The sequence below is a fragment of the Carcharhinus amblyrhynchos genome, chromosome 31 (genome assembly GCF_965287045.1).
Source record: "Carcharhinus amblyrhynchos chromosome 31, sCarAmb.v2.hapA, whole genome shotgun sequence".
NCBI classification, from domain to species: Eukaryota; Metazoa; Chordata; class Chondrichthyes; order Carcharhiniformes; family Carcharhinidae; genus Carcharhinus; species Carcharhinus amblyrhynchos.
Window position 1 is genome coordinate 11,013,805 of NC_137354.1, and position 17,542 is coordinate 11,031,346.

The 17,542-nt window shown below is 40.1% G+C and overlaps 1 protein-coding gene across 4 annotated transcripts in view; it reads left to right on the forward strand.

Annotated features, from left to right (window-relative positions):
* Positions 1-17,542, forward strand: part of parga (poly (ADP-ribose) glycohydrolase a) — a 152,907-nt gene that overhangs the window by 54,141 nt on the left and 81,224 nt on the right. For all 4 annotated transcript variants that reach the window (XM_080215867.1, XM_080215864.1, XM_080215866.1 and 1 more), the window contains 2 exons: positions 4,006-4,098; positions 12,520-12,677. In XM_080215867.1, coding sequence (XP_080071993.1) covers positions 4,006-4,098; positions 12,520-12,677 — 251 coding nt within the window. The remainder of the gene's footprint in view (positions 1-4,005; positions 4,099-12,519; positions 12,678-17,542) is intronic.

Consider the following 17,542-nt stretch of genomic DNA (forward strand, 5'->3'; position numbering starts at 1 on the left):
GCGAGAACTTGTACTGCAAGGCTTCTCTTCTAGTTTGATAGATTCTGTTAACTTTAAAAAGAAATAGTATCTATTTAACACTGAAGCAGATTTGTAATGATTCTGTTTCAAATGGTAATGTTTAACATCTTTCTGTCTGGACAGTGCACAAGATGCTGTCTTTTGCCCTTTGAATACTAGAAATATGCATCCGGTTTGGCCAAATGTTGTTTAATATTCCGTGAGCTTTGTATTGATGAATTTATTGTCATTATCATACATTGAGTATCACACCTGTAAAGCAGAAGAAATATTTTGTATTCAGGGATTTAATGATTATGCAGGATAGTGTATGTGTCACGCAGCATATAGAAGCGGCTGACATGTACAGCTACTGGGTTCTGCACAAGTTATTTGTCAAGACAGCCTGGATCTTTTGACCACAGGCTGAAGGCTGATTGCCTTTTTGTACGTGGCATTTTTCAGGAGCTGACAGTAGAATAGACGAATAGGCTAGCCATGGTCAAATATGTTTGTTTAGCTATGGTTGCCCAGAACTCTCTATCTTTACTTACAGTATTGTCAGTCACTAAGAGCTTATCAAGAGTGACAAGATGTTGATTGGAAGAACTGGGGGGAAGTATAGTAATATTGAATGAAAAAAAAATAAAATGGCACAATTTCTTTAGACAAATATTAATCAAATCTGGGGAAAGCAAGCTTTCCCTTTTATTTTACGGATTTATTCCCTGCCCCCCATGCATGCGCCCTCTTGTTATTAAATTGTTGATTCCAATTGTTCACATGTCCTTCTGAAATAAAGTCAAGTTCATTTATTAGTCACAAGTAAGGCTTACGTTAACATTGCAATAAAGTTACTGTGAAATTCCTCTAGTCACCACAGTCTGGCACGTGTTCGGATCAATGCACCTAACTAGCATGTCTTTCGGGATGTGGGGAGGAAACCGAAGCACCTGGAGGAAACCCACACAGACATGGGGGAGAACGTGCAAACTCCACACAGACAGTCCCCTGGCACTGTGAAGCAGCAGTGCTAACCAGTATGCTACTGTGCTGCCCAGTGAATAGTGTGAGGGTAATCTGGGTTGTTACTTCCAATTTCAAGCATCCACAACATTTCACTTCTGTATTGTTGTTTCCGAAAATTTGTTTTGGCTCTTTGTGAAAATACATATATTGTTCTTTCAGAGCCACTTTGTGGCAGCAGAGGTGATCAGAAGCACAAGCCGTCAGGGCTATACCATGCACTGATGCCACAGAGTGATAGCTATCTAATTCCCTAATTCCGTCAGTATGGTTGGAGATGACTTGCTGTGGTTGTTTTGGGTCTTATTATGTTTTGTGTTTACTTGTCTGCACAAAAGTATAGATTCTATGATAGCTGAAATTACAATGTCTTTTAGTTGCTTCCATATTCCCTGGGTTACAAATTAGCCTGACAAAGTCCCAAGGATTTATCGTTGACATTGTCCTTTTCTTTGCTGACATACTTTCCCTAGTGGCATCATCCACAGCAATGACTCACCAAAAAAAAGACTTGCATTTATACAATGCTTTTTGTGACCACCAGATGTCTCAAAGCACTTTATGCCAAATGAGGTTGTTTTTGATGGCGTAGTCACTATTGTAATGTAGAAAAGGTGACAGCCAATTTGCGCTCAGCATACTCCTAGAAACAGCAAGACAATAATGAGCAGATGACCTCTCTTTTAAGATATTTATTAAGAGTTAAATATTGGCCAGGGATACTTGCTCTTTGAAGTAGTGCCATGGAATCTTTGACCTGAATAGGGAAATGGGGCCTTGGTTTAACACTTCGACTGAAAGACAGCACTTCCAACAATGTCTGCACTGGAGTGCCAGCTTTGATTTTTGTGCTGAAACCCTGGAGTGAGACTTCATCTTAAAACCTTCTGATTCTGAGGTGTGTGCACTTCCAACTGTGTGACAGCTGGCATTACAAACTATCAACCATACTGATCATGTCCCTGGATCTATAAACTATCTATTTGATGTTGCAGGTGAGTCAGAATTTCTTCCACCTGAACACCAAAGAGCTTTCAGTCCTCATCAACAACATAGCTCTCACTGATTCTATCCCCTCTCCCAACTGCTCCCTGGAGCTGAACCAGACCATGTACCTGCCCTACCTCTGCCTGTTGACCTCTATACTTGATTTCTCCAATGTTTTCTTTATCTGTCTTGCAAGCCATAAACGCCATACTGTTCAGAACTGTATATTTATGTCTGGTTGCAATGTTCCTCACACAGGTAGTGTCCTCACTGAACTATATTGGTTTCCTGCCCCTCAGTGAAATTGAAATGTTTGTGCTAGGGATGATCTGAATGGCGGCGGGGGTGGGGTAGGTAGTTAGTTACAAAGGAGGATGGTGGGGGGGAGGGTGAGTGGTGCCATGGATAATTAGTGGGGAGGCAGAGGCACCAGATACCTCCCTGGTTGGAGCAGTGGGGATGTTAATTTATTAATTATTAGCAGGAGAAACTAAGATCTGAGGACATAGCCTCAGAGTAAAGGGATCACCCTTTAGAACTGAGATGAGGAGGGATTTCTTCATACAGAGGACTGGGTGAAATTCATTGCCACAGAAAGCTAGAGACCACATCATTGCTTGTATTTAAGACAGAGATAACTTGGTTCTTGTTTGGTAAGGGATCAAAGGTTACAGAGAAAAGGTGGGAGAATGGGATTGAGAAACTTATCAGCTATTTTTGAATGGCAGAGCAGCTTTGGGCTGAATGGCCTAATTCTGTTCCTATAACTTATTGTGTAATGGCCTCTGTCTTCAAATCCTCCATGACCTCTCCTCACCTTTCTTAAATTCTCTATTTTCATCTCTACTTTCCCAGCAATGCATTAGATATTTCATTTGTCATGACCAGGCTCACTAGTTTCTCCCCGGTTTTAAAAACATTTTTCCAACCAGCCTGTCAGTCATCACTCTAATTGTCCTGCCATGGCCTAGTGCGTACTCCTTTTAGTTTGTCTATGTTTCCTGTAAAGTGCCTTGGGAAATCTTTCTGCATTAAAGTCATTATATAAATTGTTCTATTGCTGTTGTTGTGGAACATTTTTCTCCTTTTTATAAACAAGTAGAAATCAAAATGAGATGGGGTGTTCTCAGTGACAATATACTGAAGATGTGCATTTTAATTCTTCAAAGATAATGGAAGGGAAAGCAACATATTGATTATTCATCTTCAGAACCTTAAATATCAACTTTGGTGCCTATGCCATGCTAAGGTTTGCAATGCATTGATACTTGAAGTACAGTAAACAGAATTGCTGGTACAAGTTAGTAGTGCTTTGTACAGTTTGTATGAAGTTAATCTCTGAAGCTGGCTGTGACAGAACTCTGCAGACAAACACAGCACTTTCCTTCCCAATGTCGTTGAAAAATGTTTAGAAATGAGTTTTAAAGTTTATTTGTTAGTGTCAGAAGTAGGCAATGAAGTTACTGTGAAAATCCCCTAGTTGCCACACTCCGGCGCCTGTTTGGAGAATTTAGCATGGCTAATGTACGTAACCAGCCCATCTTGCGGACTGTGAGAGAAAACCCATGCAGACACAGGGAAGAACGTGCAGACCCCGCACAGACTCAAGCCAGGAATTGGACCCGGGTCCCTGGCTCTGAGGCAGCAGTGCTAACCACGGTGCCACCATGCCACCTAATAACTGTCTAGAGTTGTGTTTTTAAAGTTGAAAATTTATTTGGAACTATAATGGATTATTAGTAGACCTCACCAATATTCATTTAACCCTAACAATAGGGTTTTTATTATTTTGTCAACTGTGAAATCTTTTAATACATCAAATAAATTATCTATAATGTAATTCCATGGCAATCATTTTATTACATTATAATGAACTGCATGATGACTATATAATGCCTATAATTAAAAACTATCTTTATCATCTTTTTGCTCTGCAGGACATCGGTTCAATTGTTGCCACAACTGAGTACATTTTCTTTTTTTTTTGGTTAGGAGTTGAACGATGTTGAAACACAGCACCTTCTGCAGTCCCTTTTGCCTGAAATGGCTAAACTGGCTCTGCAATTGCCAACTCTATGTACACAGGTAAGTAATAAGACTCAACAAGGCTCGAAGTTTCATTCCTTGAAGCAGGACTAGCTAGTCCTGTTAGCCTTCCTTGAAGCAGGACTAAAGGATAGCAGGACTAGAGGGCACAGCCTCAAGATAAGGGGGGGGGGTGCAGTTTAGATCGGAGTTGAGGAGGAACTTCTTCACTCAAAGGGTGGTGAATCTCGAATTCTCTGCCCGTTGAAGTGGTGGAGGCTACCTCGCTAAATATATTTAAGTCACGGGTAGATAGGTTTTTGACAGACAAGGGAATTAAGGGTCATGGGGAGAGCGCGGGAAAGTGGAACTGATCCACTTCAGATCAGCCATGATCTTATTGAGTGGCGGGACGGGCTCGAAGGGCTAGATGGCCTACTCCTGCTCCTATTTCTTAAGTTCTTATGAAGACCGAGGCAAACTTATATGAACTAAAAGTTTGTAATGAGGCTGTCGAGCCTGAGTTGCATTTTCTGTAAACCATTATTGCTCTGTTGTGTCTTCAAATTAAGAATATAATTAAAAAGGGCAGAGCATATCACAAGAGAGCCTGGTTATTGAAAGCAAAAGAAACTTTTGCAGCGGTAAACATCTTTTTAAGATTCTGCTCAAACATTTTAATTACCTTCAGGGAGACATTAACTTGGGTGGAAGGCTAGGGTTATGTTTATGAGACATAGTGCATTTAAACCGCCTCCTGCACTGTAGGGATTCTGTGATTCTAAACAACAAGCAGACCCCTGTGAATGGCATCGGACTACTAAAACCACTGTCACATTTTGACTGATCAACTCTACTTAGGGCTGAGATACATTGTCTGTGGCAGATGAAAGGGAGCTTTCATCTGCATCCAACTTTGTTGTACCTGAGCTGGGAGTACTTAGTGCTCCCAGTGTATGTTTAAAATGGAGTGGACCGTTGCCCAGCATACAATGAGCAATAAAAAAATCCCACCAAGACGATCATTTTTACTGAGTGAATCTGTGAATCATTAGGGAAAAATAACTGACACAGGCCATGCAACTATATATATAAATTTCCGATGTACCAGAGAACGTTTTGCGTTCCAGCAACTTATAACTTATGGCGTTATCGAAGTGCTCTAAATCTTGAATATTATTGAAGTTATCAGTTGCTGTCGGTGAGCCAGAGAGATGTGGGTTCAGGGACCACTGCAAACTTGACTGGCGTTTCAGTGAGAAAGCTGCCATAATGGAAAACCAAAATCCAGCCTACTTATTCAGATGGATAGGAGAGAGCTCTTTGTGCTATTCAAAGAAGAACAAAAAGTTCTCCAGATGCATAGGGCAACATGCACAATTCACAAATTGGCTGCTGTGCTTGCCAACGTAATTATGATTCAGAAGTAATTCCTTGGCCAGAAAGTGCTTTGGAACATCTGAGCACATCATATAAATGCTGTATATGTTACAGTATTTCCTTTAATATCACAGTTATTTTTTATTTGGCAAAATAATTGTTCAGTTTATATATTCAATTAAATAGATTATAATGCAGTTGACCTTTATGATGCATGTTGTTGTAAGTTTATTTTATTAGTGTCACAAATAGACTTACATTAACACTGCAATGAAGTGTTTACTATGAAAATCCCCTAGTGGCCACACTGCAGCACCTTTTCGGGTACACTGAGAGAGAATTTAGCATGGCCAGTGCACCTAACCAGCACGTCTTTTGGACTGAGAGAGGAAACTGGGACACCTGGAGGAAGCCCACACAGACACAAGGAGAAAGTGCAGGCTCCACACTGACAGTGACCCAAGCCAGGAATGGAACCCAAGTCCCTGGCAATGCTATCCACTGTGCTACCATGCTGACTTCAATTTCAATGTGTTTCAACATATGGCAGTGGCTACTCAAGATAAATTACTACACAAAATTTTGGTAGAATTTCATAACATAGGATCTCCAAGCATGCTACACAGCAAATAATATTAGGTACAGACAAAAGTTTTAATTCGTGCTGTTTTTAATGCAAAATTATCACATTTCGTAAAATTGAGTACTATGGATGCATATAGCCATGTGAAGAAGACTAACATTTTACGTCAGAATTGAAGTACCTTCATAGCATTTTTGAGATGATGCTTAAATGTCTACGCCATAATCAAAAGTTAAATGATGTGATCAAGTGACCTTGATTCAATAGCCATTTCCTTCGTTTGGTCACATCTGACCTATTTTTCCCAAGTTTTTTTTCTGTTTTATCTTTCCGGACGTATAGGGGATGATTCTCCCAATCCGCTGCACTGATCTAGCAGTGTAACCGGCCAGGAGACATCAGCAGAGGCCGTTTAGCCGCCTCCCCACTGGGCGCTACAGCCTCTGCCCATCTCTGGGGAGACGATTTAAAGAGATGTCTGGCATAAAGGTGATTGAAATATTCGAAATGAGAATTGCATCCCATTAGCGGGCCTGCTAGTGTCCCCCACCCCAACCCCCCCCAACAAAAGTGGTTCACCACAGCAGGTTTGCAACAGCTCCCCACCCCGCTGGAGTGAAGGGAGATCAGGAGCTCCCCCCCTCCCCAGTCCATCCCAGGGAGTCCAGGGGTAAGGGGGGATGCCCCCTCCCAGTACTGTCCAAGGAGGGGCAAAGTGGCAATGCCCTAGGGGCATTTTGACACTGCCCACCAGGCATGGAGGGGGTGCGGGGGGAGGTTGGCCAGCAATGGGGGGGGTTGCTGTGCTGGCCAGGGATCGGGGTACTGGCAGTGCCAGACTACTGCGCATGTGCTGATCTCCGCTATGACAGATTGGCGTATACGCAATGACCCTCTCAGTGCTGTGCTGCTGACCTCTCCAGCAGCAATATGGCCCCCCCTCCCCCAGCGCTACTGATTTTTAGAGTGAATCTTGCTGAAAAAAACCAGTGGGATTTACTCCAGTTTTTAACGCAATTTGGCACTTAGAATTTTTTTGGTAGGAGCACCCCTCCGTAAATTGTTTTTGTTTTAATCAGTCCTACCAGGTCAGCTAAATGTTTAATTCTGCTGGCATGTTCAGACTGACACACTGGGTCAGAAAGATTTGTCCAATGTGAAAAACTGTGTTATTGAACAATTTGAGAGCACAATTCTGTTTTCTTTCTTTGGTGCTGATCTAGGTTGGGCATTCATTCCTTAAACCAATGTCAGATAAATATCCAGCTACATTTGACTGTAGCTATCTTGGAGACTTGATGTCCGCTCAACTGTCAACCTTTTCCTTCCTGGCTGACTATCTCCGTTCTTTGAACGACCAGCTGAGTGTAAATCAGTAACTTCCACTGACCTATTGCATTTTGATCTCTTGAGGGGGCGGGGTGTCTCAGCATGTGGGTGCCCAGGTTGAAATCTTGGTTAAAACTGAACCTTGCTCCGATGAGGTATATTTCCTTTTCAAGTCGTGCTTGGAGAATATGAATGGGAAATCAATAGCACTTTCCTTTATAAAATTACTTTGAATTAATTTCTGCTAAATATTTTGGGTTCACTGTGGGTTGTGTTGTATTGGATTTCCTTTTTATGTGTAGTCAGTACTTTGTGCAAAAGTTTTATGAATAAAATTCGCATTCAGTACAATTTGTCAAATAGAACATTGCCAGCAAGAGGGACAAAAATAAATGTACTTGTTTATTATTAACATGAGAAATAGGAGTAGGTGTAGGAGTACTGGTACAACTACTCAAAAATTGTTAGGTACAAAAGAATAGAGACTTATATTTATATAGCACGTTTTAAACACTGGAGAAGAAATTAAATGCACCAATGAAATAGTTTTCAACTAATCTGCAACTGAAGCTATTCAAATAGAAACACTAAGCTTTTAAATATAAATTTATTTTGAACATGGTGAAGTCTTTATGTTCAATCCTAAGTATGGAATAAATTTCCACTTTCTGAAGTCAGAAAGCATGACATTTCTCTCTCGGCATTCAGTTTATCTCACTGAATGAAGATCCATCACTATCCACTGATGTGTTTTAAACTGCTGTCAAAGGGCAGTGGTCTGGTTCAATGAGGAGTGCAGGAAGATATCTCAGGAACTGGACCAAGTAGTCAGATGTGCCAACCTGGTGAAGCTGCCACAGAGAATTGCATGCATGCTAAACTGTATGTGATAGACAGTGTTAAAGAATCCCACAATCAGTGAGTCAATTTAAAGCTCTGCAGTCATGCAGCATCATAAATGGTAGTTGGCAAACAGCTAGCTGGAGGAGGAGAAGACTCCATCGCTATCTCCATCTTTAGTAAGGAGGCAGCACAAAAGGGAAGGCTGAAGAATTTTCAGCCATAAGCAGCAAGTGGATGATTCATCACTGCCTCCTCCAGAGGTCTGAACATCACAGATGCCAATTCAATTCAGTTTGTGATACAAGAAAAAGGCTGAAAGCACTGGAGACATCAATTCCAATAGTAATGTCGACTTGTGCTACAGAACTAGATGTGGTCCAAGGCAAGCTGTTTGCGTACGGTTACAACACTGGCATCTACCCAACAATGTGGAAAATTGCCGAGGTACATCCTGGCCACACAAACAAGACAAATGCAGTATTTTATGTTTCAATCAAGTCAGCTCTTCCTCTTCTAAGCTCCTTGCGAATACAGACCTAGCTGATGCAATTTTCCTCGCAAGACAACCATCTATTGGTCTGGTAAACGTTCTCTGAACTGCTTCCAAAACATTTATCTCCCCCTTCAAATATGGTGACCAAAACTGTACACAGTACTCCAAATGTGACTCCCCTCGTGCCCAGTACAATCGAGACATATCCAATCTAAATTTGTATTCAATTCCCCTGACAAATGATTTCATTCTAACATTCTTCTTGATTTAACTGCTGCCATTTTTTATGTTTATGAAATGCCTTGGAATTCAATTTAATGTTCCCTCCTAACTCATCGCTCATGAATCTCTCTTTGTATCCTACATTAACTTTATAAATTCCCCGGCACTTCTGAAGACGAAGGGAACTCTCAATAGGTTTAGTATTTTATCAGCAGGCACAGTATAACGTAGGAACTTTAAAGCTGAGAACTATTAACTGGAACCCATTGGGTAGACTATGAATTTGGTTGTGGAAATGTATGAGAAAACTTTGTTTACCGGAGACCTGGTAAGACTGAAATCTTTCTCTGGCTCCCAATAATTGAATTATAATCCAGTGTGTGCATGAAACTTTGGTGGCCTACATCTAACCAGCCTTCTGACTGAGATTATTTACTTTTAATGATATTTTCAGTGGATTAATAGGACTTATTGTAAAATAGAACAGAAAACAGTGAATATTCTTATTAAAATAAACGCTGTTTGTAACAGGCTTGCTGTGATAAATGTTACCAAGTTTTCAACAGGTCATGTAAGCCCTCTTTATATAAAGTATATATATTTAGTGATTCATGAGCAGTCGTTTGATCCATACAGCAGCTTGAAAATAAATTACTTTGAATCAGTTAAGCATCCTCATAGGATACAAGTTCAATTAATTATAATTAGTAATTATTCTTGGGTTTTGTTCAGTTTTTGCATTCAACCTGTCAACTTGACCTTTGAGTACTTGCAATATTGTTAGCTGTAGTTGATGACAACCTTATGAGACTAGAAATAGTTTTTTTCATAGCTTATATACAAGCGTTTTTCAATGGGTTGAGATTAACAAAATAACGCACAGCACAAAACTAGCGATGGAAGTAGATATAAAAGCATGAAAGTAAACCAATCTGATCTAAATTTTAAAATTCAAACATAACTTTCATAAGTCACTCAGTTATTTATATTTGGAACCTGAAACATCCCAGCTCCATCGCAATTTAGAACAGTTTAGGTAATGAATTAATAAAAATAACTCTTATTTAATCCATCAAAGATAAAATATTTGATTTTTATTGATATTTGCATTATGCACAAAAATTGTGATTTAGCAATAGATGACTTTATATATCAATAAAACAAACAAATTTTGAGTTTCTTACTGTGCAAGGCTTGTTGTTTATGCAAATATTGGGTGAATGGGATGCACATAGTTAATATTGCATTTTGTGGTCAGCAGTGTGCCTTAGCTGATTGGAAAGAATGTCTCTGTCTCTGTTCGGGGAAATGAATAGAGTTAGTAAAATTTGAGAGTAAAATACATGCTAGTCAGTTGCTTATATCCTGAGTGCCCTTTACACACCCAAAGGATCTGAGATCAGGAAAAGCCCTCCATCAAGGCCTTGGTCGGTTCTGTTAGAACAGATAGTCATTAGCTAAGAGCAGATTGCAGTTATAGAAATCGTAGAAACCCTTCAGTACAGAAAGAGGCCATTCGGCCCGTCGAGTCTGTACCGACCACAGTCCCCCCCAGGCTCTACCCCCTTAACCCTATATATTTTACCACTTATCCCTCTTACCTACACATCTCACAACACTAAGGGGCAATTTTAGCATGACCAATCAACCTAACCCCCACATCTTTGGATGTGCAGTTCTGCTTTTGGATGAAAGTTTAACAATAAAGATGTTTGGAATTAGAGGAGAGTGCTGTTTTGGAGGTTTTCTGGGGTAGTCTCCTCCATGCTTGAATCATGAATAAACAATTGTAACCTGTCCCCAAGTCTGCTGTGGTTAGTTTGAAGGAGTCCATAACAGTCTCTCGCTGCAAAGCAGGTCATTTTTATTGTTGTCAACCTGTGTGATTTCTCTGAGCCTCAGTGCTCGTTGCCAGCGAAACAATTCCCATTCCTTTGAGACTGCCAAAGTGCTTGTCGTATAGGCATAAACGTCCCCAAACCCAATTTCAAAGTGAAAAGATAGCCTGTTACATAAATTACAATCCCTCCCAAGGAAGAAATATATTTTTGTCAGATCGGTCGTCCAATTAAATCTCCAAAAGCAGAAGATCCAAACCATTCCAACAAAATGGCTAATTATTTGTAAAAGTAAAAACAAAATTATTCTGGATTATAGTTATAAGCTTTCTTCTATTTTTAAAAAAAAGGCTTAGTAATGATTTTGTTCTTTAATGAAACATCTCTTTCTTCCTTATTCTCATACCACTTCAAGATGTTCAGACAAACCCATCTCCACCTAGTCTATTGTTCCTCTGTTTGGTCCAATTTTGTGTGGTAAGACTTTTGTAAAGCGCCTTAGGATGTTTAGAAATGTTAATGATGCAATGGAAGTACGAGCTGTTGTTGACGTAGACCGCATAGAGTCAAAGGACTGGAATACCAGTGAACAATATAAAGTAAAAGTTTATTATTAGTCACAAGTAAGGCTTACATTAACACTGCAATGAAGTTACTGTGAAATTCCCCTAGTGGCCACACTCTGGTGCCTGTTTGGATCAATGCACCTAACCAGCATGTCATTCAGACTGTGGGATGAAACCAGAGCATCCGGAGGACACGGGGAGAATGTGCAAACTCCACACAGACAGTGACCCACGCCGGGAATCAAACCCGGGTCCCTGGCACTATGAGGCAGCAGTGCTAACCACTGTGCCACCGTGCTGCCCTCCAGGCAAGTTCTGCAGCAAAGAGGTGCTCAAAACCATTGGGGATGTAGAGAAAGAGAAATTGTTCCCAGTGGCAGATGGGTAAAAAACCAGAAGACACCAATTGAAGGTGAATGGCAAAAGAAGCAGAGGTGACGTGAAAGCAGCAGATGTGTAGGATCTATAATGCATTGCTTGAGAATGCGATGCAGGTAGATTCAATCATAGTGTTTAAAAGGGTAGTGGATAATTATCTGGGATGAGAACATTTACAGGACTACAGGGTGGAGGAGTGATATTGTTCTTCGACAAACATAATGGATCAAGAAGCATCCTTTTGCACTGTAACCATGCCATGATTATATGTTTCTAAATTCTTCATAGTTAATACCACAAAGCTACAAAATATAGACAGGGACATTAAAATTCTGCTTAAAAGATAATATTTCAGTTTTATCTGTATAAAGTAGGAAGTTCATATAAAACTCAGTACAAATGCACAGTTCCTCATGGTGACACAAAATCTATCTGGATAAAATGACATTTTTCTGATTGATGAATGGTATAATTATAATTTCAAACATTTTTAACAAACTGTGTGTATAGTCAATACAAATTGTAGGGAACAAGAAACACCCCCTCCTTATTCCAGATAAAAATATCCAGGCTCTCTTGAGTCCCTTGTATAAAATATTGGGAAGGAGTCACTCCATTTCTCCTTGAGGTTTTTAGGCTTTTTTAAAGACATTTGGAATCAGTAATATCTCAAATAATAACATTTTCCGATCAATTGAGATAAATGAGATTATTGCCACAAGGCTGCTTGGAAAGAGCAGTAGTGGCCCTAAATTGCTAAATATACTATAATTTGGTAAATGTAATTTTGCTTCGCTGTTTGCTAAATTGCTAAACTAATTACTTTTGCCTTGCCTCCTTCCATGCCAGCCGATACCGCTGCTAAAACAGAAGATGAATCACTCCATCACAATGTCACAAGAACAAATAGCATGCCTACTGGCGAATGCCTTCTTTTGCACATTTCCTCGACGCAATAACAAAGTGAAACCCGAGTACTCTAACTTCCCGGACATAAACTTTAAGAAGTAAGTACAAAAAATTCCTCTACTGCGTACTGCCATAGTTTTTTAAAATTGCGTGCTTCGTAGGTTTTACAATGCCATTTCTCACAGTGAGAATAACATTATTTTAATTTGTAGGGCAGATTTGGTTAAAAATTGAATTCATGGAGAGCTGTGCTTCAGTAATTGAAACTGCCTTATTGATGTTTGGTGGGTGAAATTACAATTACAGTCATCCACATTATAGTACTCAGCATGGGCAGGTAGCTAACAAAACATCATCGACCTGAAACATCAACACTGCTTCTTTCTCCACAGGTGCTGCTTGACCTGCTGAGTATTCCAGCAATTTGTTTTTTTTTCTTATCTTTGACATTTTAAGTACTATGCTTGTTCATGAGTCATTCATGTTATCTTGGAGAGCTGCCACTTGGAAGTCATGTGCTTTACCAGAGGAAAAGGGACATTATTGGGTCGTAGTAGCCAACTGTTCCATTATAGTTATCCAACTGCAGAGCCATGTAGTTAGATTTTAAAGTATCTGTGACCATCTGCAAAATGATCTTGAGCTCATTATCTTTGCTTGAGAAATTGTGTATTGTAAGAAAACGAGGAGAAGGAACAGATGTAGAAAGAGAATGGCGTACAAGGGAAGGTTTATTGTTGAGACCAAGTTTGTTTATTTATTAATGTCACAAGTAGGCTTACATTAACATTGCAGTGAAGTTACTGTGAAAATCCCCTCGTTGCCACACTCCGGCACCTGTTCAGATACATGAATTTAGCATGGCCAATGCATCTAACCAGCACATCTTCGGACTGTGGGAGAAAAGTGGAGCACCCGGAGGAAACCCACGCAAACACAGGTAGAATGTGCAGACTCCACACAATCACCCAAGGCCAGAATCAAACCCGTGTCCTTACCCCGTGAGGCAACAGTACTAACCATTATAGCACCGTGCTATAGGATCAACTGCCTGATCTATGAAGACAAGTAACTATTGAGATTTCTACGATTCTCAATAAAAGTGATTTTGTGGCTGGCAGAGCGACACTCTGCATGCAGAGGCCACTAGTTCTGTGGAGGAGCTTCCTTGCGGCAGCTTCTATACACCAATGGCAGCAGGAATTCTGGGAAGTTGCGTCCCAAACTGTTCCTGCAGTGGGGTTTCCTGTCCATTCCAGGTTAGCCACCAGCTATCAGCCTCATAATTTTTGTCTTGTATTAACACCTCCAAGTTGAAGTGCCTTTGCAGTGCCCGACCTGCATCAGCAGTACCCGCTCACTTGATGGGGCTATCAAGGCTCCAGAACCCTGACCCTTGATTTGCAACATTGGGAGCCCTGCTCACCGCCCTTAGGAAGGTGCAAGTTCAGAGGTGGCCATTTAGGAAGCCGTCTCTCTAAAGATTGTGCTGCCGGCAAGTGCAGGCTCAGGGTCTTTATTTCATCAAATCCTTACAGTGCAGAAGGAGGCCATTCGGTCCTTATTCCCGTAACCCCACATATTTACCCTGCTAATCCCTTAACACTAGGGTCAATTTAGCATGGCCAATCAACCTAACACTCAACTTTGGTCTGTGGGAGGAAATCGGAGCACCTGGAGGAAACACACACAGACGGGAGAATGTGCAAACTCCACACAGTGATCCGAGGGCTGAATTGTACCTGGGTCCCTGGTGCTATGAAGCAGCAGTGCTAACCACTGTGCCACAGTGCTGCCCATTGTGCCACTGTGAAACCCATGGTAAAATCTAGCCCATTGGTTTGGTGCAAGATGGGAATTTTATTCTGATCCACCCAGGCTTTGAACCAAGTTAAATGCATCTCACTTGAGTTGACAACCACTTTCAAGAGAATTCTTTCAAGGCTATTAAGCACCTATTGGTAAGACCTAGATATCTGACAGGATTTAGGTCTACTGTAGTTATCATTTCTTGTATCATGTCAGTCTCTCCCTGAAATGGTCTGATGCCAACATTTTATGAAATTTGACTTGTCCTGATCTCCATCCATCTGTTTAAGTAGGAAGCCTAGGTGTAACACTGAAAGTCCTTGTGATTCGAACTGAAATTCCGTATCTACTGTGTATGGTACCTAACTCTGCTTACCTTCAGAAGAGTGGGTGCGCTCTGGGTGAGGTAATATTTGGTTTAAATTGTAAGATGCTTTTACTCCAGAGTAGATAAAAGAGCACAGAACAATGAGATTGATTAGAGTCTCTTGATGCATTCTTTACTATTGCAAAAGTAAAGAACTTGCAAGCTGAAGTTCATTGTAAAAGGACAATCTCTGTATTCTGCCCTGCCATCATGACAGCAACTGATTGCTTTTTCAACTTTCTGCTGCCCGATGGCTCTGTGTCTCTGTTTTGATTCCTTCAAAGACACCACAACAATAAAAGCAGATTCTAACTGACATCAAGGGACAAAATATCTTTCTGAATAACCAAACATGGCTAATGAATTGCCCATTGTAATGGGCCTCAGAGAGGAACAACTTGCACTTAGCTATGGCAAATACGCAACTGTGAACAATGGGCCATGTTGAGAAACAATCCCTTTTAGGAAAGCAGCTTGTTTTTTTTTAAATCTCATTTTGAAACAGCTTATTTCCAAGTCTTTTCTGGTAAAGAAAATAGCCAAATCAAGACATGGTCCCTGATTAACATGTTGCATGTACTTTACTATAATGTTTCTTTTGAAGAAAGTGACTGTCAGCTCAGGTGAAGTGCGCATTACTTGGTTCAAAGTCCGGGTGGGTCAGAAGGAAATTCTCATCTTGCACCAAATCAATGGGCTGGATTTTACCATGAGCTTCACAGTGGCACTATGAGCAACAATTATGAACCAGTTTACCCTCTAAATGGTACTACAAGATTCCACAAGAGATCCACTGGTGCTGTTACAGAGCACCTTGAAATATTTGAAATATTTTTGAAGAATTAAATCAATATTTCTTTTCACAATGAACATTTTTCAGTATGCTCCCAGATGCATTGCAGTATTTTGCTCATATTGTTGTGGTAAGTAATCTTGAATCAAGGGTTAAATAGATTAAATCATAGGATCAAGAAGGTGAGCACAGAAGAAAGCCATCCAGCGGAGTTGTCATTTGCTGCAATCAAATCAATTCCAATCTGATTGCAAATATAAAAAAAGTTACTACAGTTGTGAACACAACAGTAACCATAGTATGATCAGCACTGCACAGTCCATGCAAACATACATGGAATGAGGTGCACTGATGGAATACAGCCTGTTTACCTTTGTTTTCCCTGTTGACTTGCATGTTAGCCTCTGAAACTTGACTATGTCCGAATTTCTAAGATGAAGAAGTAGGAAGTTTATCAGTGCGTTACGTGAATAATGATAGTAACTGCACTTCAGAAACAATTAGTTGAATGTGAAGTGCTTAGGAAATAACTTGGTGGGTGTGATGATGTATCAATTTACAAATGACAGCCCTTTCTTGCACTACTAAGAATAATTCCATATGTAATCTAGAAACTTATAACAGAGCCCTTCCTACAAGTACACGGGATACAATCAATCTGATGAATTATAAGCGTTGTTGGATTTAAAAAGTTTGTTGATTAGAGAACTGTACAATGACAAAAATATCAGAATGTACACATAAGATTTTAATACTGATCACAGAGTTAATAATTTTCAGACACTTCTGAAATACGTTTTGGAGCAGCAAGTGGAAATTGCAGAAGTTGGCAGTAATATTGTGCTGTGATTTATTTAAAATCAGTTTAAACATGCAGACCTGCTTTTCAAAGCACACATGCAGCAAAACTATCTAGCCTGTAGTATGGGAGAGCAGTAAATGGTTAGAAGTATTGTCTTCCTTCAGTGTTGAACCTTAGAATATCAAACTTCTTGTGCTGTTCAAAAGATATGTGACTACCTGTTTTTGGCTGCAGCGTCTATTACAGTATGTAAGATAATATAATCCTGTTGTCTTTCAGCACACTACCCTCTTTAAAAAACATTCATTGTTGATGGAATCACATTACATTAAGAAGGCCAAGTTGTAAAGGAAAATACTTGCTGATCTTTGTCTTGAAGTATATTTTGTGTACAAATAGTTTGTCATTGTGAGGAAAAGACTTCTTTGTGGTGTTGGAGAAGAGCCAAAGAAAGTTTTGTTGTGAATGAGGAACAAAGGAATAAGTATGAATATTTCATTCATAAGACATTTCCGCTCCTGGTTGCCTAAAAAAAAGGTAATTAAACATGTCATGTTCAGAATGACTTTCAATTTGATTTAGTATTATAAAGTGATTATAAAAGACGCATTATGGTAAACAACATAAATTACGGCAGTAATGAGCATCATCTGGTGATTCTTAAGAGTAAATTATCCAATTCAATTAATCTAACATAGTTAGAGGACAGCAGAGTAATGTCTTAATATAATTCTTGTTGAAGGCGCACCAAAGTGTTCAAAAACAGTTTCCTTAGCTTCCTGTCTTTCATAGACAGATGCTCCCTGTCTTCTCATAGATAGATGGGCCTCGTCACTGAACCTGTTGGTAAGGGTGCGTTTATTCTGCAGCCACCAGTATGGGACTTTAGTATCAGTTTGAGGCAGATATATAATTTTTACTACAACTAAAACAGACAATACTGGAAAGTCTCAGCAGACCTGACAGCATAGAGTCATAGATGTTTACAGCATGGAAACAGGCCCTTTGGCCCATCTTGTCCATGCCTCCTTTTTTTTAACCACTAAGCTAGTCCCAATTGCCCGTGTTTGGCCCATATCCCTCTCTACCCACCTCACACATGTAACTGTCTAAATGCGTTTTAAAAAGCAAAATTGTACCCGCCTCTACTATTGGCTCTGGCAGCTCATTGCAGACACCTAAAAAAGGCAAC